The sequence below is a fragment of the Semicossyphus pulcher genome, unplaced genomic scaffold (genome assembly GCF_022749685.1).
Source record: "Semicossyphus pulcher isolate SPU_LCO1_2020_fin unplaced genomic scaffold, fSemPul1.0.p SCAF_25, whole genome shotgun sequence".
Classification (NCBI taxonomy): Eukaryota; Metazoa; Chordata; class Actinopteri; order Labriformes; family Labridae; genus Semicossyphus; species Semicossyphus pulcher.
Window position 1 is genome coordinate 656,571 of NW_027211699.1, and position 25,324 is coordinate 681,894.

The 25,324-nt window shown below is 44.5% G+C and overlaps 1 protein-coding gene across 1 annotated transcript in view; it reads left to right on the forward strand.

Moving 5' to 3' along the window:
* Positions 1-25,317, forward strand: part of vat1 (vesicle amine transport 1) — a 34,037-nt gene extending 8,720 nt beyond the window's left edge. The window contains exons 3-6 of the mRNA XM_069676045.1: positions 10,422-10,592; positions 12,914-13,003; positions 14,265-14,506; positions 20,111-25,317. Coding sequence (XP_069532146.1) covers positions 10,422-10,592; positions 12,914-13,003; positions 14,265-14,506; positions 20,111-20,383 — 776 coding nt within the window. The 3' untranslated portion in view covers positions 20,384-25,317. The remainder of the gene's footprint in view (positions 1-10,421; positions 10,593-12,913; positions 13,004-14,264; positions 14,507-20,110) is intronic.
* The last annotated feature ends 7 nt before the right edge of the window (positions 25,318-25,324 follow it).

The following is a 25,324-nucleotide window of genomic DNA, read 5'->3' on the forward strand; positions in this document are numbered from 1 at the left end:
TCTGCTTCACTGCACTCTGTCGTTCTCTGCATGTGTAAGTCATTATCCGACGCTGCTCCAGTGAGACTTGTGAAGCTTCTTATATTAAGCGTTGTACATGATCGTAGCACTGCTCGTGGAGAAGGTGTTAGAGGTGTGCACATGCTTCTCTTGACACTGTTTCACTGGGTTGTGTCGCTGCTCGACAAGCTGTGTGTGTGTGTGTGTGTTGTTTGTGTGTGTGTTCCTGATGTTTTCTGATTAGAGAGATTAAAAGTGTCGGCTTTGACAGGCCCAGAGAGAGAGAGAGGGAGAGAGAGCGTGTGTGCCGTCTAAACTCTGATATTTATTAATATTATGAAGGAAATTGCAGACAGGGTGTCATATTCCTCACTGAATGTTTTCCAGTTGTTTTAGCATTTTATTGCTAAAAAAAGTGCAGATTCATCTATTCAATCCACCACATTTAATCTACAGTAGTTTACAGTTTGGTAATCAATTATTAATTTAAGCCGTTCATTAATAATTCACCACTTATGGCTTTTGAAATATTAAGCGTATCTGCTTTCCCTTTGTTTTTGCAAGGGCTGCACAGTCATGCAGTGGTTATCAGTGTCGCAGAAGGTTCCTGGTTCGAATCCCAATTTGGGGGCCTTTCTGTGTGGAGTTCTCCCCCGTGCATGCGTGGGTCCCTCCGGGTACTCCGGCTTCCTCCCACAGTCCAAAGACATGCTCGCTAGGTGCATTGGTGACTCTAAAATTGCCCGTAGGTGTGAGCGTGAAAGGTTGTCTGTCTCTATGTGTCAGCCCTGTGATTGACTAGCAGTCCAGGGCGTACCCCGCCTCTCGCCCAATGACAGCTGGGATAGGCTCCAGCCCCCCTGTGACCCTGAGCAGGAAATGCATAATATAGATATGTGTGAGGGTGAGCGTAAAATGTTGTCTCTGTGTGTCAGCCCTGTGATGGACTGGTGATGAGTCCAGGGTGTACCATGACAGCTAGGATAGGCTCCACCCCTCCTGCGACCCTGTGGTATAGATAATGGATGGATGTGTTTGGCATTGTGGGTCAAAAAAAGCAAGCATTTCATCTGGGGCCTTCTGCTCAATATCTTTCATAAAAAAATGGTCAAGTGATAAGCCTTCAAATTAATCAGATGCAGTTATACAATATATTAATTCATAATGAAAATAATCTTCAGCTGAAGCTCTGCAGTATAACCCAATGTAAGGTCAAGGTTCCCCCTCTGGTTTAATATGAAGCAATCTTTATCTGCCGCACTGATTATCTCCTGTGATTATCTCTGGCTTGCAGCAGTAAAAAATTCCAGTTTTTCATCCAAATAAAGCAAACGTAAATAAATTTGTGGTGTGAAAATTCATTATCATTATCTTGAAACACCTTGTGGGGGATCCTGACCTCGTCTGCGGCTTCTTATCTAAGGTCTTATCCATCCTCAGTAAATTTTTTACGTTTGACTTTACCCGTTCAAACGCATTTTGCTGACTGTAATGCGTCACATGAAAATGCGAAAAACCACCACTGTTCATGTAATTATAATTCCCTGTATCAACGTCGAATGGAATGCAGTTAAATAACTAACAAACAGAATACAGAGCTTTTATTATGTTTCCATTATGAAACAGGAAGTAAAACGTACTCAGTTACCCCTTGGCCCCGTCCCCAGCTCCAGTCAACATGCAAGTTAACCACAGTCTGTGGGCACTGTCTAACAAGTCGACTGCATATAAAGTCATATATATCCCTGTACACAGCAGGGTCATTGTGCGCTCGACGTGCCTACACAACCCTGCATTCCTGTTGTATCGGGTTATGTTGTGTGAAGATAAAATAGTAAGCTTTTTATCTCAGGAGCAGGAGTGTTACCGAGGACAGACAGTTTCACCCTCAGTCACAGCTCATACAGATTGGTTACTGTGATTTAAAGCAGTAACATTGTAATTGAAGTCCAGCATTCTACTGTCATTAATCTCTTCTTCAAAGCGTCTTTCTAGGAAGTGCTTGAGGGCTTCGCCGTCAGTTGTTCTGCCTCATGGTTGACCTGTTTAAGGAAACAATCATCTGATTTAATCATATTAGGGAAAACATCATCCCCCCCTTCAATTACTTTCAGATTACTTCCCCTCCCCTAAAGCCCCTGAATGTTGCAATTAAAAAACATAATTAATTCCAAATGTATGTAATTGAATTTAATCCCCCTAATATCATTATCTTTAACAGGTATCATCAGGTTCTATCAAACCTGTCCGAAATCTTAAATTTGAGGCTTTACAATCTGAACATTTGACACCATTATCCTTCGACCCTTGATTTCGACAAAGAGAAACTCCATACAAAAGCACTTTAAGTGGTAAATACCTGAAAAATAGAAAAAATAGATCCAAAAGAAAAAAGATACAGTGTCATAAAGCGAAAGGCGGCAGCTGGATAGCTTAGCTTAGCATAAAAACGAGGGAAACAGCCAGCCTGAGCAGAGACTCATGTTCACCAAGTCATCAAGATATAGTCTGGCTCGAACTACACATTAAACAAACAACATATTTATGTGTCTCAATTGAGCTTGTTATTGCTAGTGTGAAAGATTGTGGTAACTTTGACCACGGTAGCTAGCTGTTTCCATTTGATTCCAGTCTTTATGCTAAGCTAAGCTAGCTTGCTGCTTACTGCCCTGAAGTAAGGGCGCTATCAATCTTCAAAGTAAGAACAAATTCAGCTAACACGGACCTGAACAATGTCAGCTCTATAGCCACCAGTAAACTGTGTAGTGAGTGCGTGTACAGAGGCATGATGGGTAAATCAATCCTCTTGACACTGAAGACTTGAAGAGCTCTCCATGAGGAACATCACTTCCTCAAAAGTGTGGTGACAAGTGCAGAACGCCCAAGTCATGCTGTAATGTGTATGTGTGTGTGTGTGTGTGTGTGTGTGTGTAAGTAAACTCTGGTGAATAGTCCTCAGCTGCCTCTCTCGTGGCTCCGCTCCTGTCCTCTCTCTCCAAACAATAGCTTGTTGTATTTCCTCCCATCGTGCCTCCCTTCCCCGCCGCGGTGCACATCTGCATCCTCCGTTCTCCTCCTCCTCCCCCTGCGGCCCTCCCTGACCTCCGCTCCCTCTTGCGTTGACCTCGCCACAGCCCTGCTTCGCCCCTCGTCACTAGGGGAACGTGTGCACGTTTCCCCGTTTGTTTTCCCTTGAGGACCCGGGCGGAGGGGGAGTTCGGTGACATTTGGATGTATCTCGTGGGTCTTCCTCTGCGCCCCGGCCAGCATCCTTTCCTCTGACCTCTTCCTGAACTGGTCCTCATGTTTATGAACCCGGGCCAGCCACCCACCACCACACCCACTCCTCACATTCCTGCATACATATGGGGCTTGGCTGCTTCCAATGATGACGTCCACCTCGGTTTTATTTATGAGTTCACGGTGACTGCAGGCCAGCGTCAAGTGTCACGCTTTGTGCCGCAGATGTGGAACGCATAGGAGGAGTTAGGCGGAGCATCGGGAGAGTTCGTCATCAATTCATCCTGTGTTCCGTGTGTGTGTACGGACTTTGTGACAGAGTTTGTGATTTAATTACAACCTCAGCTTCTCATACTGTAGAAAACCAGTCTCGCTAATAGCACTGTAAGGTGCTTCAGTCGACTTAATAGCATGTGTTATCAATCACCTCTTCTCAGAGAGCTCAGGAGCGGTGTTTATGAGACTCCACACATCCTCAGCGCTGTTTAAGCAGACTGATATGAAAGGCTTTATTTTCCCACCAGCCAATTACAGAGTCTGACTTAGTTTCGCAGCTGCTTCTTGCTTAGGAATAGAGTTACCTGAGGGTTGTCTATAAACACTTGATGTGAGAGGCTTCCAGCTGCTACAATACAACCTTTAGAGTGAAGTGTGACAGCAGCCAGAGGTGAGATAAACCCTTGCTAATGTTGATCGAGTCGCGGCCTTGGTTCTGGAAGTCATTTTTATCCATTGTGTCATGTGCTCTTTTAATGAAACCCCAAATTGTTTATTGTTCCAGATGGAATGAGGGACTAAAGAATGATTTCACAATAAAAAATCTGGCCAATTATTTGACCTCAATCAGAGAAAAACACATCAAATTAATCCAACATAGAGCCTGAATCTGAGGCTGATAGATTTTGTTTAATCTGATCATTTTAATGTTTCTTTAACCAAATGTATGTTGCAGGCATATATCGTGTAGCTGCCTTTCCTGGCCAAGTCTCCCCGGTAAAGGAGGATCTCTGAGCTCAATGGGACAAACCTGGTTGAGTAAAGGTTGAAGAAAGAAACAGAACACATTTAAGTCCCGCCCCCAATTGCTCTCTAATGAAGGTGCCTCCGTGTCACTTTACTCTGCGAGCAAATAACGGAATATGCCTAAAAGCTGATGTGTGTAAGGATGCACCCAGCAACTTTAGAGCGTACAAAGAGAAACTCTGAGTCTTACAAGCAAGACGATGTGATGCACCAGCAGGACGATTGGGAAAACTGTTGGAGTCATTTGTCCAGACAAACTGTGGAGGTTGAAGCTCCACTAGGCCTGGCTTAGTCTTTGTCAGGTTAAACAATGAGCTCACCTATGGATTCAAACAAATAGTGATAAACATCAAAGTATTTAACTTCTGGCTATTCAGATCAGATCAATTCTCCAAGGACAAGCTGAGATAATCCTCTGACATGGTGTCATCTTGTGTATGAAGCTAGTTACTGTCATTGTCATGTTAGCGCTTCAGCACCTGGCTGCATATTGTGGCACCAATTTGTTTCTCTCTGGTGGGCGTGGTTTTCACAGTTCAGTGCTCTGTCTCTGTACCATAGCCTTTGCTTTTCTAGCTTTAACTCACTGTAAACAGCCTCAGTTGTTCCTTATACATGTAGGCCCTTCTCTTTATGTGTTTGGTACACAGGCTTTTAATCAAAGAGGCAGATACTCTATACTCAGCTAGCAGAATTTGTTGTCACTTTATGCTTTGAAAGTGCTCTTGCAATGATAAAATGTCTCAGGACTTTCCTCTGTAAATCTATAAACCATGTCTGACAGGGAAGGTGAGTTTCAGGCTTTTAACATCTCTCTCCTACAATCTTAGCTGTTATAGTGCTGTTATAAATGTATAATGTTACGCTTAAGGCAAGTGGAACAGGTGGATGGATCCTTTGGGTTTGAGATCAGCTCACACTGGTGTAGATTTTCATGACTGCTGCCACTTTTTTGCTGGTTGGATGATTGTAAGAAACTCGCTATAAAAAAAGGAAGTATAGATTTTGATGTGTCTTATTCCTCCCAGGACTCCCTCTTATTATTGACCTCATTCATTTTTCATCAGCTAACACAGTCTGCCGCTATTTAAGCCTCAGCTCGTGTGTACTTATATCTCTCACTTTTATAGACCCATTGTTCCTGGGAGCCATGATGAAACGGTCTCCTGTCTTCTCCTCCTGCCTTGTCTGTCTGCTCGGGAGGTCTTACCCTACTTTAGAGAATGCTAATTCAGTGTGACCACTGAGCGGGAGTCTGGGCTGCGTGGTTGAACCGTCTCTGTGTTCCCCGGGCCTGGCATCGCCGGCGGCAGATCAGCTGCACTGATAAGAGAGGGAAACCAGGGCAACCTCCAACCTAACCCGCCAATCGCACCGCTCGCTCGCGCTCTCATCGCTGCAGCCGTTGACCCACCCCCCACTCATAACCACCGCTAACAGTCGCAGGTGTGTGTGGAACCTGGGTGAGGACACCTGTTTGTGTGAGAATCTGCAGAATAACAGGATGAGTGTGCAGCAGCTTGTGATTCATTTTGCAATGTTAGAAATGTGTTTGTGTGCATGCATGTTGATGCATATCGTGTGTTTCTGCGCGCTGTGTTTGTGTTGTTTGCAGGAAATCACAGGGACCACCTTCACACACCAGCAGAGGAAGTTTTTTTTTTAATTCCCTCACCCAGAAACTATAAATGGGCTTCCTCTTTGCTGCACGGAGAGAAATTCACTATCAGAGAGCACACATTAAAGTGCTCTCCAAGCCCACAGTGTTCACACACACACACACATCATCCCAGAAAAACACTGAGGTTACATAATGCAGAGTAATACCTCCAGAGTACACGTTCACAAACTGGCAACCACAGCTCCTATCACCGTTACAGGACTCTCATCTGAACTCTGCTGTGGAGCTGCAATAAAAAGTAAATTCATTTGGTTTGTTGATGTTGTAAGGAAGCCACTGAGGGTAAAAAAAAAGAAAAGAGATGCTTGGGTCCACATTTGTGTTTCATTCTTTGTCAGCCGCTATGACCACAGGCTAATGATAGGTTGAGAAAGTCCTTGAGGAAATGTGGAAATAAAAGCAGAAGAAATGAGACGAGAAAACAACACGGAGCTCAGAGGAACGGAATCGAGAACGTAGCGTAAAAGTAGATTAAGAGATCTATTAATCAGGATGAGGCAGACGTATTATCGTCCCATTATGATGAAGTTTTATAGTAAATGATTCTGGACGTCCTCGCTGACCTCCGCTGTTGAACTCTGGGTGTGGAGCAATAACAGCGGCCTCAGTGTCAGCCTGGAATCCGCTGTGTTTTGGGGAAAATTCCTCTCCGCTCCTCGCAGTCATGTTACGGAATCCAAGTCTTAATTTGTGCCAAAATGCGAATAAGTGAGGATTCGAGGGAAGACAAAACCCCCACTGTGGATCCTGTTGCTCCAGAGAGCAAAACTAAATAGATAGGTGCATGATTTTTGACATCTCCTAATTTCTGAGTGTCAACAATTAAATGGAATCTCGAGTAGAACAAATGTTATTAGCAGGAAGAATTTGCGCATGCTGCTCTGTCATCCCTGAGCGATGGATGCTTTTAAATCACACTCAACACCCACCGAGAGAGAATCATCTCTGATGGAGATGGAGGAACTTCAGAATCAGGAAACCAAGGAAACGAGGAGGACTGAAGCCGCGGGTTAACGAAGGGTTAACATTTTAATCGGTGTGCATATTTGTGAAGATTAGCTGATACCAGGAGTGTTCAAGGCTGCAGCAGGCTCCTCTGCTTTGTGATCTGTGTATGGACGTATGGATGTGTGTGTGTGTGTGTGTGTGTGTGTGAGCAGTAAGAGGTTGTTGGCACTCTTAGCAGTCTTGTGATGGGAGATAAGAGTTTGGGAATTTAAAAACGGGTACCTTTTTCCTCACTGGGAACCACATTTCTTTGAGTGGCTTTAAATCTAAGTGATGATTTAAAGCCAATGACGCATCTCCATCTGCTCCCATTGTACGAAAGTGATGCCAAAATAGCCCCAGTGATAGGCGCTGCCATCTTGAGATGGTGACGTCATTTGGAGCCGGAGTCTGCGCAGTAGAGATCAGCGTGTGGTGCCGCCGTAGCCACTTCCGCTAACCAAAACACACACTTAGCTTACCGAAAAAAATGGCCAGGATCCCGCACGACGGCATGTTTTTTTCTATGGAATTAGCTCCCCATTATAGCATGATAGGACTGAGGTTGAAAATCAGCGAACTGGCCCTTTAAAAGCAGCTCTTTGTTTCTTCACATTAAAAAAAAGAATAAATATTTCTGACCTCATAAAGCCGAAACTGGACAGCAGCATTGGTTAAACATTAATATGTGAGCGTCTGGCTGTAAGCACACGGGGTTAATGGATGCATCATCCTCTTGGGTGCTTTTTCACACCTGGATGTGAAGGTTGCTACTATGAAGCAGAGCCATTAAGTAAAAGTAGCTTTTAACCCCAGTGAGTCAATAAATATTCAACATTTTCACGCTTTTTTATCTTCTCTACCGCCTCACATAAAGAGGTGCTCTTATTTTGGTAAAAGGATGCACATTTTTACATCCTTTCCTGTAATTTGACCCTAAATTTACTCCTAAACATAAAAATACTCGACACATTCAAACTAAGAGGAAGCGATGACCCAGTCTGTCAAACAGCATCAAACTCCTATGTGTGAATCTCTTTATGCCCAAAGGAAGAGCAGTCAATGAAACAAAATGGCTCCCTTTGCTCAGTCATTGCCGGCAATTTGGCCGAGGTTTCCTTGGCAACACAAACTTGGTTTCTCGCTGAGGACAAGGAGAGATGGAGCTGTTATAATGCAACAATGCTCACATCCAGCAGCAGCAACATGCAGCCTTGATTTTGTTTTCTTCACGTATGCTCCCCTCGGTGTCGGTGGGCGTGATTGTAGTAACGCAGAGGGCAGAAAGAATTAAGCTTTTATACTGAAATCCAGAGAAAAGAGGTTATATTCATGTTTTTATTGATCTCTGTCCTTTTTTTTTTTTTTGCTGTTTAATGTGACAGCGCTGCCTCAGAGACGAACTGCAGGATGTAACAGAGGAAATTGTGCTATTTGATGGTAGATGAAAGGAAGTGTCATTTAATGCGTTGTGTTCAACCTGTGCAAAAGATACAAAGAGAAGACATTAAGATAATCACATGAGGAAGAGAAGAAGAAATTAACTGCTTGAATAACTGTGCAATTACTCGTCCTGTTACATTGGGTTCATAAGATACACAATAGAAGAAGCACAAAGCTGTGCGAGGATGAACATCTAGATCCACTTTAAGTGGTTTTTAATTTGTCAGATGAACCAAAGGATTAAGTTTAACTACATGGGTTTGGATTAATGACTGTATATAAAGATTGACGACACGTCTCCATCTGCTGTCATTGTACAAAACTGAAGCCAAAATACCCCCCTGTGATCTTGCGACGGTGACGTCATTTGGAGCCCGAGCTGCGCAGTAGAGATCAGCGGGTGAAGCCGCGTTAGCCACTTCCGCTAACCAAAACACACACTTAGCTTACGGCAAACAGCAAAGATACCACATGCAGGCGTGTTTAACAGCAGAACAGCTTCTTGTGTTGGTCTGAAGCAGACGTTCACAGATATGTAAACTTCAATGGCTGTAATCCTCTCGAGGTTCCTCCTCTACTCTGCTAATCCAGAACACATCGGCTGCAGGAGCCGGATTTGTCAACAGAGCTGTCAATCATTCTTTTTTACAGCATCAAATAACTAATTAAAATTAAACCTGTCAGAAAAATGAACACTTGGATGTAAATCAGCATGATAAGAACTAACTATAATAACAGAAACCACGTTTGAGAAACATTTATTTGTCCTATATTTTGATTTTATAGTTTGACTCATGTCCCATCTGTTAACATGGAGGAGGCGGGCTTTATGGCCTGTACTGCAGCCAGTCAGCAGGGGGCGATAGATACATTTTGGCTTCACTTTTAGGGAGCTGTCATGTCGTCCATCTGTTTCTACAGTCTATGGTTTGGATTAAGACATTTTCCATCATCTGAAGCTAAAAAAAACAAACACATTTTTTAGCTTAAAATAGAGAAGAAATAGAGAAGTTTTATATAAAGAGATATAAAAAGTAGATTTTTTGGAGATACATGTCAGTGGTGTTTTTATTTGTTTAAAAGGATACAGGAAGAAGCATATTGATTTCACATGATAGAATCAGAAATGTACAAGATTAAAACTTCCTCTCTGGATCTTTTGCAGAAGCCAGACTCTCTCTCTTCCTGTCGTTATGATTCTCTTTCTGGATGTAAATATTAAATGTTTGGCCATTCCATTCCACATGGATGTAAATGCACGTGTTGCTTTGTTCTCTGCTATCAGATACGATGTGCTCTTTACTCGGTCGGGCTCAGATGACCTTTATGGAAACATTTCAGTTCAAGTCCTCAACTCAGCCTCCATTTCAAACAAACCACCGCTTATCAGTAACCTATTACTTCTTGCTCCTTCTGCCTTCGCAAACATTGGCCGAGGCATCGGCTGCAACTATGTACACACTTTTAAATACAGTGAACACAAACACAGATACGTGAAACATCCACTGAAGCACACAGTCTCATTGTAGCTTTTCTTGTTTTCAGCTGGCACCGTTATGAGGAGTGTTGTTTGGGACATTTGGGATAGAATGTCTTCTTTCCCAACAAAACATACCCCTCAGCTGCTTTTTTTTGTCCTGAGGAATTTCAGAGAGGTTGTTTTCAATAAGGGAACCAAAAAATTTGATGTGTTATTGAGCTACAATGGCTACTTTCTCCACAGTTGTGCGTGTGTGCGCAGCTGTGTGTGGGTATCCTTTCTCCCGAGGCCAATCGGGGTAATGTGATTGTGTTTAATACGCTCTTTACATACCCTGGAGCCAAACATTGACTGCCTGTTATTGACTGGCTTGTTTGGGACGATAAATAATGCAAATCACATTTACCTGCCGTAGAAAATAAGAGTGGAATGGACATTTTTGGATGCCCTAAGCGACTGTTGTGTTCAGCTTAGTTGCATGGTGTTAACAGTCAGTGAACCTTGGTTGTCGTCTTTGCAGAAGATACACAAAAACTCTCTATGATAACTCTGGCTTTCTTCCTTCAGGTGGAGTTGGCATCGCTGCCACTCAGCTGTGCAAGACAGTGAAGGACGTAACCGTGTTCGGCACGGCATCGGCCAGCAAGCATGAGACCATCAGCCAGGGCGGAGTCACGCATGCCATCGACTACCGCACCAAGGACTATGTGGAGGAAGTCCGCAAGATCAGTCCCAAAGGTGAGACACTGCAGAGAAAGCCATCTGCATGGGTATAAGTAGTATACAATTTGGGTTTCTGTGTAGGGGAATTGGAAATATTTTGAAATAAATGATCCCTAAGATTTACAGAAATGTGCATTTTTTATCTCTGACACTCAGCTTACATGATGTCATGATCTCGTACTGCTTTGTTTAAGCTAGCAAGTTATTTAAACAAGAAATATGACAAATTGCTTGAATTTTACTGCTTCCTGAAGGATTAGCAACTTAAAAGACATAGGAAAAGTTGGATAGATGTGTGTTGAAAGATAAGGGTGACATATATCAAAGGGAACACATATTTGATAACCCATTAGCCACCATTAGACAAGAGCTAACGTTAGCATCCCACTAGTTCCTAGCTAATGTTAACGTTTGATCGGGTTACAAGATACGTTAGGAGATGTCCACCGTGTTTTACTGCCAGGCTTAAATAAATGTGCCCAAAATGTGTGTAAACTTTTCCATTACATCATGTAAACAGTCGCTAAAGTTAGCTATGTGATAGAAGGCTAACGTTAGCTAACTGGTTATCAAATTTGTTTTACCTTAAACTTTGGCCTGATCTCCCTCTGGGATTTTACCAATGGCTGTATATAAAGATAGGCGACGCATCTCCAACTACTCTCATTGTACAAAATTGAAGCCAAAACAGCCCCTGTGATGGGCGCTGCAGTTTTGTCCTAGTGACGTCATTTGGAGCCAGAGCCACTTCGCTAACCAAAACACTTAACTTACCGAAAAACACAGCAAGGATCCCGCACGTTGGCGTATTTAACAGCAGAACAGCTTCTTGTGTTGGTCTGAAGCAGACGTTCACAGAAATGGGAACTTCAATGACTGTAGTGATTGTGTTAGTTATGTCTCCTCTCGCTGTTTTTTCTCTACTCTGCTAATCCGGGACAGATCGGCTACAGGAGCCGTATTTGTCAACAGAGCTGTCAATCGTCCTTATTACAGCATCAAATAACTAATTAAAAATAAACTTGTCAGAAAAATGGACAAACACTTCAGCATGATAACTATAATGACAGAAACCATGTCCCATTTGTTTATGAGCTGTACTGCAGCCAGTCAGCAGGGGGTGATAGACATGTTTTGGCTTCACTTTTAGGGGGCTGTCATCTTTTTATACAGTGTTTGACTTTCACTGTCAATTGTCATTTCAGTTGGTCATCAATCAAGAAGCTGTTAAATCTCTCTCTACTTTACTTTTTTCGATTATACGTTGTAACAGCTTTTGTGTGTGACATCAGAGGAAAATGGCCGCCGTGTGAATACAGAGTCCTGTCTGACTGCAGTATTTGTTGATCAGTGTTGCTGACAGTGAGATGATACATTTTCAAACACTGTTTTTCTTATGACAATTCTCAGAAGAACTGGCTGCCATGTTTGCGAGACTGACAGCATGTGGGGACTCATTTCTCCTATCAGACAAACTCAATTTGCTATTCAGCGACTGTTTGGATTCTCATCACAATCAATAATGTTTCCACAGAGTTTTATGTAGATGTGGCCTTAGAAAATTGCTGCTTTTCAGCCAAATGAAACAACATGAAGTTGCTATATTTCTTTTTGGAGGCTGTTATTATTCTGTAGACTCATTTCATAGTCCCCCTCTCCAACTCGTATCCGTCCTTTGTGGAGCGAGACGGACAGACATTACGGAGACGGATTGGACGAGAGCCGGAGCTGACACTTTAGACAGAATGTATCTAATTAGAAGCCCGGATCAATGTGAAGCCCTGCTCGCTACCTTTCCCTCCGTCTTTGGCTCTCTGTCAATTCATCTGTGCTGTGGTCATAGCAGAGTCCTGCTGTGAGCCTCCTGCAATCAATAGATGCTGGGTTTAACGGAGCAAGGAGGGGCAGCCCAATTTGAGGAGTCCCCTCTGGCACAAAAGAACATCATTAAGCCTGAGCCTGCATGGCCAGACATTAATAAGCCACAGAGAAAGCTTCATAGTTAGGTTGCCGTTCACCGCAATCTGTTCCCAAGGTCGGTTTGTTATCCCCTCCACCCGGGAAAGGAATGAACAATGACAGAGAGACATTTTATCCTCTCTGCCTTAACAGTGGCAAGAATGAGAAAACAAAAAACAAGAAGGATCTCACCCCTCACTCCTCCGCTCCTCTTTTGGCGTACGAACGGGTTCCTCCTCGTGTAAACATGGCACGACTTGGCTACACTTGCTACTCCTAGTGAACTCTGGCATGCGGAGGGGGGCTGCTGAGGAGACTTGGCAGGCTGCTCTCGCTGAATGCAGACCGGTGATAACTGTCCCCCTTTTCTTCTTCAGGAATGGACATAATCCTGGACCCTCTCGGAGGATCGGACACCCATAAGGCCTACAACCTGCTGAAGCCTATGGGCAAACTCATCACCTATGGTAAGTAGGAAGTAAGCAGTTAAGTTATTTGTAAAATAAAAAGGCTCCTCCAAGAAGATTTGGTTAAAATGTTCGCCAGTTTCACCAGTCGAAGCAGTTTTCCACATAAAATTTCCAGCTTTTTGAACCACTTTTATGAGCCAAAACCAAATAAAAGCCTAAAACCTAAAAAAGAACTTCCTGTAAGTGTGTTGGAAATGTCTCCTCATGCAGCGCTTGCCCCCAGGCTGCATGAGTCTCTCCAACCAAGCATCTCCAGATTGTTCAATTTTAAATTTACCGGAGCCTCTTATGTAACGCCTAAAAAAACCAAACGTGCTTTATTAAGCTTGTTGGAAGCACTGCACAGCATGCTCAAAGGTTACCTTGTGAGTTTATTTTTTCCCTTTTAATGATTGAATTTTGGGCCATTTATTGATAGAACAGTGACAGGAAATAAGTGGCCACAGCTTCCTGTTTATAGTCATTTTAAACCTTTTTCCACTTCATTACCAAGTATCAGTCTATTTATAACATTTTTAAGAAAAGCAGCTGCAAATTCAGTTATTTTGGACAGCCTCAGATCTTACAGTGCATGAAATAGCCACAGATTAAAGCTGCTTCCTGGTGGGCCGTGTGACCTCTCCGCAGAGGTCCATGTCCTCAGTGTGCTGCGTGTCATCCGTGGGAAGGCCTGTACGCTCGCTTTGCTGTGATGCCAAACTGGTACCAGCATGCATGCAACAGTGGGCTGGGTCGGCATCCATGGAGAACAGGGCATTGCCTTTGCATGCAGCACAAAAACCCACTACCCAGCATGGTGCCCCCCACCCTCGCCCATTCACCCTCTCTCACCCCGAAAGAACCACCACCCCCCTCCCTCCTCCCGGCCTCGCCCCACCCTCCCGGTCTCTCTGTGCTCCTCTTCCAGTTTATCAGAAGTATGCACATCAGAACAATGGGCGTTTTATCCACACGAAAACCTGGAATGTGTCTGAATGTAGCAGGCCGGGTCCCTCTCTTCTCTCACAGCGTGCTTTGTGTCCCCTGGTTCCCCCGGGAAAGACACAGAGACAGTGAGAGCACAGGAGGCTGTGTGAATACAGAGGGAGGGGATTGGATGGAGATGTGCTGATGGAGAGGTTTTCCGGGTGAAAGGTGGAGGTGAGAGTGCAGGGGAAAACAACAAGGTGTTTATAAGTGAGCCTGAGAACACACAAAAGAAAACACACACACTCTCTTTCTGATTGACGCTCTTTCTCTCACCCTCCGTCTCCATCAGGTGCAGCGAACATGCTCGCTGGCCAGAAGAAGAACCTGCTCGCCGTGGCCAAGAACTGGTACCACCAGTTCTCCATCCACACGCTCAGCCTGATCCAGGGGAACAAGTCCGTGTGCGGCTTCCACCTGGGATACCTCGACGGAGAGATGGAGCTCATCACTCAGGTCATGAATACCGTCCTGGATCTGTATAAGGATGGCAAGATCAAGCCCCGCATCGACTCCACCTGGCACCTGGAGCAGGTTTGTTCCTTCCTTTCACCTGGAATTAGTTTCTTGTGTGTAGGTTGTGCGTGATTGCTTGGATAATGACTGACAAGGTGTCAACGATCAAGTTTTTATTGACGACTTGGAGGAACACCTCAAAGGGCATGAAAAAAAACTATAACATTTTTGCAATCAAAATATAACAAGCTGTAAATCTGTTTCCCTGAGGCGAAAGGGTTTGACTAATGCCTGAAAAAAGATCCAATCCAATTATCCATCCAGTGCAATGGAAATGTTGCTCACTATTCCACTAAATAGAAGGGCTTAGCTTGGACTTGGCATCTGGAGATATTTTCAGTCTGCTGCAGAGCTCAGAGTGCTTTGGCTCAGCTGTTACGGTACGCTAGCAAGATTCGAAGTAAAATACATTGCATATTTTTGACATAAAGATCATGTAATTTGACTTTATGTTTGACGACACAACTGGCTAGCTAACCAGCAATGTCATTGTCCCAAATCAACATAAAACCTCTTTATCCAGGGGCTGCATCCTTCTAAGTACGCGGTCTACGGAGGATGAGTAATTCGTAGCCTGTGTAGATCGCTAAGGCCGAACTGAAATGAGGATTCCCTGTTTGTTTCACCAGCTGTTCCCGTCCTTACCCTTGCGTTAACAAATGCTTCTCCTGTCGCCTAGCAACAGGTAGCTAGCAGGCTAACTAACTTTCATAACTAACGTCACGTAACTTAACCTATTAGTTAAAAGATAATTTGTCGTAAGGCCCCTTTGAGTTGAAATCAAAATCTTTTACGTTTAAAAGTGTATTCCTCGGCCACTTAGGAGTCCGCCATCTCGTTTGTATTGCCGCACGGTGAATCTTGGGATACGTTGCGAAGGATGCACTCGATGGATCCTTCGTGGCCCGGGAAAAGGAGGACGCATCTGTCAGTCGCATCAGAAGGAGCCTTCCCAATGGGACAGCCTTCAACGAGCCGCTGTGATGCAATTGGCCTTCAAATCGGGACATAGCTACAGATTTTCACAAACAGATGTAGCATTGATTTAGAAACTAGACAGTTTCACTGTAACCACTTCGTAGGTGCCCAATTCTCAAGAGTTAATTGCAACCAATCAGAATAGAGTATTCACCCTGACCATGGAATAAATGATCAATCGGTATAATCGTTCAACATAGGGGCGTATATTTAAGGTTCACTTCTTTATAGACAGAAACAGACTCTTCTGTCTATAAACACCTGTTTAATTTCACATCCAGGAATTCAGTATATCACAATATTTACCTCTATCATAGTAAAAATATTTATTACATGTATTCCAACCACATATCTGTCTCTCTATGAAAACATTTACTTCATCTGTATGTGCCTATTTATTGAACTTCTTTTAAGGTTGAATCAAAGCTAAAATGTGTATTTCTGTAAACCAGGTTTTGTATGTGGATTCAGGAAGTATGACTAAAAGCCCTTGCGCTCCTCCGTCTGAATATGTCCAGATGATTTATTGTGACATTTCTACATTTACACCTGACTTACATCCATTTGTACGCCGTGTGCTCACAACCCCAGCCACCCAGAATCCAAGTGAAAACCAGGTGGGTTTGTGTGTTCGAGCTGTGCAGCGAGATCTGCAGGAGCTGGGCGTGGCTCGACGTTCGCAGGCGAAGTTTGTCCACAAGAAGCGCATCAGTCACTCGGCCAGACAGAGCCAGCTTGTTGCTGACAGAATAAACACTGCTAACAGATCTGAATAGAGAGAGTGTGAGAAACACAGAGAGAAAGCGGGAGTCGGAGGCTGACATCTTCTGTTGTCAAAGTCGGAGCCGGTCAGTGTTTTTTTGGCCTGAGAGAAACACCCGCTGTCTCTCTCCGCCATCTGACGCTCTTTCTCTGCCTCTCCATCTGTCTGCTCTTTATATCCCGCTCTTTCTCTCTGTCTTTAGGTTATTGACTCCCTCTCTGTCTCTCTCCATCTCGCTGTACTCTCCTCTTCTCCCTCCGCACAGTGTATCTTTTTTGCTTTTTCTCTCTCTTGTTGCTATGGTGACATCCTTTAGTCGGTGTGTGCGTGCGTGTTAGGGAGGGGCCCTGATGTATGAGAAAGAGACGTGGAGGAACAGAGAAGAAGGACGATCTCAGGGTGTGTTAAGTTTTAATCGCATTTCTTCGAATGATAAAGTGGAATCGAGGAGAAAAAGCAGTTTGTGTAATTAATCACGTAAATGATCGATTATTAGAGTTAAAAAGACACGCCCAGACCTCATCCATCACAGCCTGTCCTCCATTTTCACTCCTCAATAATCAATAAGCATGCAGGATAATATTGATACATGAAAATTAGCATGATTCCTCCATCCTGTGGCTTCTCCTCCCATCATTATCTACATCTGCGCTGATGCCCAGAAGGATAAAGGTCTTGTCTGTGGCCACAAATAGCGCAGACTCCAGTCCGAGATGCCCGGGAGGCAGAGAGGCTGAGAGAGCGAAGGGTGGAGGTGGGTGGAGTCGTCACTCTCCCTCTGACTTTCATTCACATTGAAGATGATTCTCATAATTCCCCGACTCCCCCCCTCCCTGTCAGTTTCCACCAGTTGCTCCCCTCCTCCTTCCTCCTCTTCAAACTCCCACACTCCCCCCCTCTCTCTATCTCTCTCTCTCTCTCTCTCTCCCGTGTGTCTGAGGCGTCAGGGCCACGTTTCAGCCGGGCTTTACGTTGCTAGGAGATGGCCCTGTTGCTGTGGCATTGGTGGTTAGGTGGTCTGCCTGCCTCGCACGCAAGAGGGGGGGATCGGAGGGAGGGGGGAGGGAGATGAGGAGGCAGGAACAGACAGTGGACGGAGATCGGTGGTCAAGAGGAGGGTGGGGTCAATGGGAACAAAGTGGTCGATCCATCATTGGAAAGAGACATTAGCTGATTAGCTGTCGTCACACGAAATCACGTCTCTGTTGCCAAAAATAAAATGTTTGGCTTGTGTCGTTAAATTCAACTTAAATGCAATCCTTCTTCAACATCATTAACCTCTTCTGAAGTCTCCAGTTTAACCCCATACGTGCCGTGTTGCTGGAATTAACCTGTGAGCGCACCTTTCAGAGGATAGGTCCGCATTTTTACTAGCATTTTTACTAGCCTGTCTTAAAGAGCAGCTTCCAGTCATGTTTTAAGAAATTTAAAATGCTCTGCTTGAAATAATATGTTGTGTTGAAAATGTAACATAAAATGTTTAATTACCTTGTAAAAATCCTCCTAAGGCATCTCCTCCTTCTCCCTCATTAAGAATTCCTGAATCTGCATAGGCCCCGCCCACTATGCAAATTTCCAACTGCCCCCTCTGTCACGAAAACAAAACACGTCTCTGCCATCGTTTAGTGACTAGCTTGAAATTTACTAGTAACGTTATTGTAGTAGTCACAGTGAGGTTGCAAAAATTACGATGATAGTTACAGCTGGCCCGAGCATTGCCGAAGTTGTTGCCATAGGTTACACATAATGATATGCATAGCGTCACCCCATCCATTAATGGGATTGGCTCCTTAGGTTTGTGACGTCTCAAACCTGCCAATCTGAAAACGTGTTGTTCAGCATGTCCTTGGTACACTGCAGTTTAAAAGCAGACAGGCCCAGCCATGGAGATGACTGCTTATGTTGTCCCTGGTATGTCTTGTAGCACATGAAGAACACCACATGGAGACGTTTACAAGGTTAAACTCTTGATTTTCACTGGAGGGGGTCTTTAAAGCAACGCCTACATGAGGAGGTGTACATTGCAAAAGTAGTAGAGTCAGTGTAACCGTTCATCCTGGTCGTTCTACCTGTGAAGAAACACATACTTAAAAGCAAATTCACTGTAAAGGGGACAAAAATCAGCGATCTATTAGAAACAATATTTTACTTAAAAAGCAAGTAGAAAAATCCGTCCTAGATTCCCTTCCGACGGGCAATGGAGGGATCAGATGTAGAGTTGGTTGCCCTTCAATTGGACGGTTGGTTTTTCAGTCCCCTGCTCCTCCTGTCTCCATGAAGACGTATCCTTGAACGTATAAAAGCACCTTGAGTGGTCAGAAGACTTAAAAGGCGCTATATAAGTGCAGTCTGTTTACCATTTACTTTTCTTTGGTTGTTGTTTTTCTAAAATGTATACCACATGATATCTTTAACGCAGATAGCTAAGTAAGGGATAATGTGTAGTGAGCAGGCTGTTGTCACAGAATGTAACCCTGACAGGGTGAGCAGGACCTGTCTCAACATGAAAGGGTCATTTAACCTTTATTGTTATCTCTTCACTGTGTGCATTTCTTATTTTTCCCCCTCTGAAAAAATAAAACAATGTCAGATTTACCGGACTTCTTCTGGCGGATTGATATGTTCCCTACCAACGATCTGTTCTTCATAGCAACGGTCTGTTATTGAGAAATAGCAGACCTCGGAATGCTGTAATTAAGCAATCAGAATTAAAGGAGCAATTCACCCCTGGAAAAGCCACTGTCAGTCAAAGCTGGTGTTCTCTGTAATCGATAGAAGCAGTAATATTTGAAATTGGCGCCATAGCTGTTGAGAAAGTTGTACAAACAGCTTGTGGTTTGGCCCATTCTACATTCCTACAACACCCAGCGTGCATTGCACCCCTCCCTCTGAAAGGAACGGCCCAGCAAGAGACGCTAGAGTGATATTCTACCATTTTCCAGTCAAGGACATTGATCTACACCGGTGGATCATCTAAAATATCTTCAGGTCTGCAGTATTCATTTCAAACCTGATGATTTTGAATGAGACATGACATCGGAGGCAGGCGTCCTAGATTGAGGCGTCGTCTGGCGGAGGTTTTCCAGGGCCCATTGGAGAAGCAGATAGCGTCCTCCAAAGGCACAGAGCCAAATTGCATTTCTTTTCCTACCATAATGGCATTAGCTCCCCATAATAGCATGATAGGACTGAGGTTGAAAATCGATAATTAAAACCATCAATAATGAGATCTGTTGGCAGTGATTGATCTGCAGGGGTCTCTTCTATCAGCAGGAAAGGAGTGATTACAAGTGGTTGTAAATCAGTTCCTTCTTAGTGAAAAGACAACATCATAGCTTTATTTTATTTTTTAATGACACAATTCACATTAAAGCTGTGATTAAACTCCAGCCCCTACCTGAATTGACAACTGAACAAGACCAGGATTGAACCAAGAGCCATAAATTATCCCCCATAATGCAAGTCTTTCTTCTTATTTATTATCATAAACGTTTCATCGTGTTCAAACTTTATACTTTTTTGGTTCAGGTTATTTCACTCTCTTATTTTGTTGGCCATCCTTTCCTCTTTTTTTTTGCTTGTTGTTGCTGCTACAATTTCATTTCCCCTCAAAGATGATTTAAGTCTCATCTAAACAAATGTAGTTTCTCATACACTGGTTATTAAAATGATATTTGTAGAGCCTGTACAATTTGTTCTCAGTGTGGTATCATAACGGAAGATTAAAGGCACAGAGAGCGAGATGGCTCGTGTTGCAGCGGATATGTGTTGGTGGAGGAGAAACTCAGTGGGTTTTTCTCCATCAGAGGTGTATTTCAAACCTCCCTCGCCCTCCTTTCCCCTTTCAGTAACTCTCTCTCTTCTTTAATTTCCCCTTGTAGGTGGGAGACGCCATGAGAAAGATGCAGGAGAGGAACAACATCGGCAAGGTGGTCCTCACCACAGAGCCGATGCCGGAGGAGGAGAAGAAGGAGGAGCCCAAGAAGGAGGACAAGAAAGAGGACAAGAAGAAGGATGACAAGAAGAAGGATGACAAGAAGAAGGACGATGGCAAGAAGGAGGAGAAGAAGGACGACAAGAAGAAGGAGGAGCCCAAGAAGGAGGAGAAGAAGGAGGAAGAGAAGAAAGAAGAGCCCAAGAAGGAGGAGAAGTGAGAGGGGAGGGATGGATCGTCGAGCAGACCAGCAGGGAGTTTGTGTCCTGGGAGAAAGGGGTGTGGTCTGGGGGGTGAGGGGGGGAAGGATGGGGTGGGAGTCAGGGGGTGGGGGAGGAGGGTAGGAAAGGATGGGAGTTAGAAAGGTAGATTACAATATTATCACACCACTGTCGATTTTTCATCTCCTCCACCTCCCCTCCGCCTCGCCCTCATGAGTCCTCATAGCAGTAATTACTCCGGCCTAGCTCCGCCCACTTTCCTCCTCCCCTCCTGTCCAGTTTTCTCGCCTTTTATCTGTAAAAAAAATCATCTCTCTTCATCACGAGATTGAGAAATCAGGCGCAACATTCGATCGATTTTTAACCTATTGGGAACAAGAGAGCCGTGAAGGATTGTGAATAAGGGCCAGGCCTGAGACAAATCACTGCTTCCTTCCCCCGCTCGCACTCTGGCCCCACCCATACCCCTCAGCACCTCAGCTCCCACTGTGCTAAATTGTTCTGCTCTGACTTCCACCTGCCACCTCCTCACCCCTCCCTTTACCCTCACCTCACTGTGCTGAGTCCCCCCCCACACCTCCCACACCACCACCCCCACCCGGCGGCCGGACCCACAGACAGGCACAGAGATCGGCGGATAAGCGGAGAACCACACCCACCCACACGCTGCTCTCTTAGTGTCCAGCGCTCAGTTATGTCACTGAGGATGAGTCAGAGAAGCCTTTGATTGGCTGATGCCTCCCGCCTCCCCTGGAGATATTTGCATCATGCTTTTGAACCTGACGTTTGCTCAGATAAGGTGTTAATGCTACATTGTTTAGCATTTATACGGCCTTAGCTTGCGCCAGTCTTTGGGAAACAGCTCCTAATGCATGCATTCCCAGCACATTTCAGATAACTGGCTGCAGTTTTGCACTTGCCTGAATATGAATTTCCCTCATAATGAGCCTCTCTGTGCAGCACTGAATAGCGAGGCAGAAATCATGGCTCAGCTTCCCTTTCCTGAGTTACAGATTTTTCTAGCTGACCAACTGTTGGCAAGAAGTGCGCAGTGCCAATTAAGAGAGAATTTGTTTCTGTTCAAACGAGATACACACACAAACATACACACTCTGAATGAGATGAAAGGGGCACTGTCATGCTGAGACAGCGAAGCGTCTGAAATGAGCGAGTTGAGAAGGTGAATACCAGTCGTTTTTTTTTTCTTCCTCTCTTCCTCCCTGATCCTCCTCCAGGCGCTCTGTGGCATTCTGCTCCTTTGGCCTGTCGATCACCCTGACCTGAGAGAGAGGAGAATTCAATTCAAGCTGGCGTCCATACTTCGCCTCCCCTCCCTCTCTCTCTCACTCTCTCGCCCTCCTCTTTCCATTTCCCTCTCTATGGTCGGCATAGCAACAGGCGTCAGGCTCGTCAGAGGAGGCACTGTGGCCTGTTTCTCTGACTCTCCCTTTCCCTGTGTCTCTCTTTTCTGGCTCACTGACTCTATTTTTGCCAACAGTCGGCGTTGTCGAACCAGTGTTTCAACAGGTGCCAAATGTAGGAAGGATTTTGAGTTAACAGTTTGTTCAAATCAGTCTGAAATTCAAATCAAGTATTGACATTGTGTGCAGGATAAAACAGCGCACCGCTCCCCCTAATGGCCAGTGTGAATTTAGCCTCTCTCTCATTTCAGTGTAATCCCCAGTATTTCATCACAAATCCCCCTTCGTGGACTCTAAATCTTTCAAGTAGGAGGATATCATCTTTTAAACCTCGCATTAAACCTGACATTTATCTACCTGCTTCCCCCCACTTGCCCCACCTGCCCGCCTCCGCCCAGTCGCCCGCCTGTCTGTGAGCCCGGCCTCAGAGTTCAGACTCGGATGGTGACTAGTGACTTTGTAAAAAACGAAAAGAAAACGGAGAGAAAAAAAAAGTTGTTGTGTTAGCATGAGTGGCCTCCCTCATGTGCTGTGTGTGGTGTGCCATTGTGTGTGAAGACGTGTGTGTCCTCAGGTCGTCTGTCAGGTTTTAAAAAGCACCCGCTCCTCCCCCCCTCGCACTCCCGACCCCACCCTACCCTCTCCTTCCCTCCATCCCTCCCTCCCGTCTGATAAAGAGGCCTGTGTTACGAGGACAGTTGGTATTAGTATTTTGCACTCTGCTCGCTGATCTTAATGCACTTACAGGCATGGCAGCCGCACTCCAGTCCCACGCAAGCTTTGATTCTGCTCCAGGTTTGCAGCCTGTTTCCCATCATGCACTCCCAGTTTATCTGCTGAAGCTCACTGAAAGCACAGGTGGCACACACACACACATAGAAACACACACACGTAAAGGTCCCCTCATTTTCAGCTCGCCAGTCCCTGTCCGGCCAACTTCTCCTGGGTGGCAGCTAAAATCAAAGCATTCATCCATCCTTGACGGTTGGAGGTAAAACGTGGAGTTAAACCGGGCTGGAGTGCGACCGCCACGCTGGTGTGGGGAGTGACTGTGTCCTGTCAGCCTCTGGTTAGTGTTCTGTTCTAATCTGCTGGGCTCCCTTTGTGAACCTGTGGACGGTGCTTCTGTTTCCGAGTGCCATGTGAGAAACAAACGCTTCAGTAAAAAAAATAAAAAAGGATGTTTTACTTAATATGTTATTTTAATTTACCTTTATATTTCCGTTTGTTTGTTTTGTTTTGTTATCCAAGGGTTTAAAGTTCAAAGCTCATAATCTTTATGTGGGGACCTGCCAACCTGCACTCCTTTTAATGTGATTTTCTGTTGGTCTGAACCATGTGTGCCAAATTGTATGTATATTCCTCTGTCAATGCTTTGAATACTAACAGTGCATAAAAATATGAAGAAAGTTCTGTTGATGAAAATTAAAACACAAGAGTTGTCATAGTGAGTTCGATTTGTATCCCAATATGCTCATGGGTGCTGACAGAATTTTTTGCAGGAGTTTACAAAAACTTTAACACAATTTGTAGTTTTTCGATTGGTCGCAGTCTTGCTAAACCGTAGGCCTGCACTGTGCCTCTCTCCTTGCACGCAGCTAGCCTCAATCTGAGGCGCCTCAGTCCATATTTATATCCTTTTCACTGTGTTTTACCAGCTCTCACATCAAATCAACAGCTACAGGTTGATTCCTCCGAAGTGTTTACAACCATAATATTAGTATCACAGGGAAAAAGGAACATGGACATGGTGCATGCAAGGTTCAAAACTCCTCCAATAGACATACAAATTCTCACAAATTCCAAATCTAAAAACCCTCAGTATTCCTCTTCTTATTCTCTCAGTTTGTTTCCAAACAGCTTGTACAGCAAGTGAGGGAGCAGATGTTTTCACACAGCTGTGCAGGGATGCCGATACTGTAACACAGCTGCATGAAAACCACAGCTTACTGGCTGATCACAGCTCAGCCCCGGCCTGTCCCAGACGCAACATTTCCGCTTTACAGCTGATCTCAGTTCGCTCAACGGTTATTAGAGACGTTCCTCTCTTCCTGTGCTGCATCCACAGAGCCTCTTGGCCGCCGCAACAGTCGCAGTCCAGCATTCATAGCAAATCAAACATTACTTTGACATCTGGAATTTGATATTGCATGCATTCATCGGCATGTGGAAAACAGATTATGATCTCTCTCTTTCTTACAACATTTTCCCCATTGCTTCTTTGGAGCTATAAGATGCCTTTGACATGAACTCAATCAGTTGGGCGGATGGCTTGCTGCCTCGGAGCACTTCCATTATGGTAAAGCTGCACTGAATGTCATCTTGAAATGGTTTCCCAGTCATTCCAGACACTTATGCAAGAGTACTTAGCAACTCAGAGATGCACAGAAGAAAAGCGGTGTTTTAAAGTAACAACGAACACATAAAAAGCTGAACATTTGCAGTTTTAGATTTGATATGACGTATTATCACTCGTAGTTTTAGGCCTGCAGAACGCACTAAGACAATGAGTGTAGTATTTCCTATAGCTCCTCTTCTGTCTGTCTTGTCTTGTATAGATAATGTCCCTCACAGGCACCCACCGTTCAGCTTTGAGGTGAAGTTCTTTCTGTTTTATATGGTTTCTCAGGTCATTCCAAACAGCAGTTTTCTTCACGTAAGAAAAATCATCATTCTGTTTCACTGCACAAACTGTCACACAGATTTTCCTGCGCACCTTCCATGTTTGATGTAAGCTTTAGTATTCCGAGTCAGTGGATTATTTCCAAATTCAGAGCCACTGTGTGCACTCATCCACACTGAGAACCCAAACAAACACATCTTCTTGCAGCTATTATTTGTTTTGTTTCATTTTTTCAAGGTATTGCAATGCAACACAATCACAGCAACATTGCAGAGATGCTCTGAAAGTACAACCTGGCTGGGCTTGTCACGTGTAGTACTAGGATGCATGTTTAGTCAACCTGAAAAAAAGGCATATGTTTCTGTAACGCTCGCCGTCTCTTTCCACGATAGTTTAGTTGTAATGTAGTGGCGTAGTGGTGTGAGGGAGGAGAACGCCCTTGCAGTCGTATAAAGTTGCCAACTGAAGCCAATCCACTGCCTCCCTGTGCCACCTGACTTCCTGTCGCCTTCAGCATCGGCACTGTTATGACACACCTGAACCTATCTCTGGGAATGCTTCAGAAACTCACTTCACCTTCATCCCACCGCACCGCACCTTACGCTAGAGTTCAGTCACCACTGGTAATTTTCTACAAGGCATACCCAACAGGTTGATTTCCAAGCTAGTTCTCCTCTATTTTATTTTTCCTTGTTGCAAACACTCTTCTCGTCTCGACTTTGTTTTTTAAACCCTTTGAATTGATGCTGCTTCTGTGCTTGACTCTGGGTTTACTGCGTGGTGCCATGTTGTCCACATGGCCTCTAGAGCTTGTAACGCTTCAGTGTGTAATGTTACCATATGCCTTACATGTTTTCCAGGACTAATAAAAAAAGCATAACAAAAAGTCTGATGAT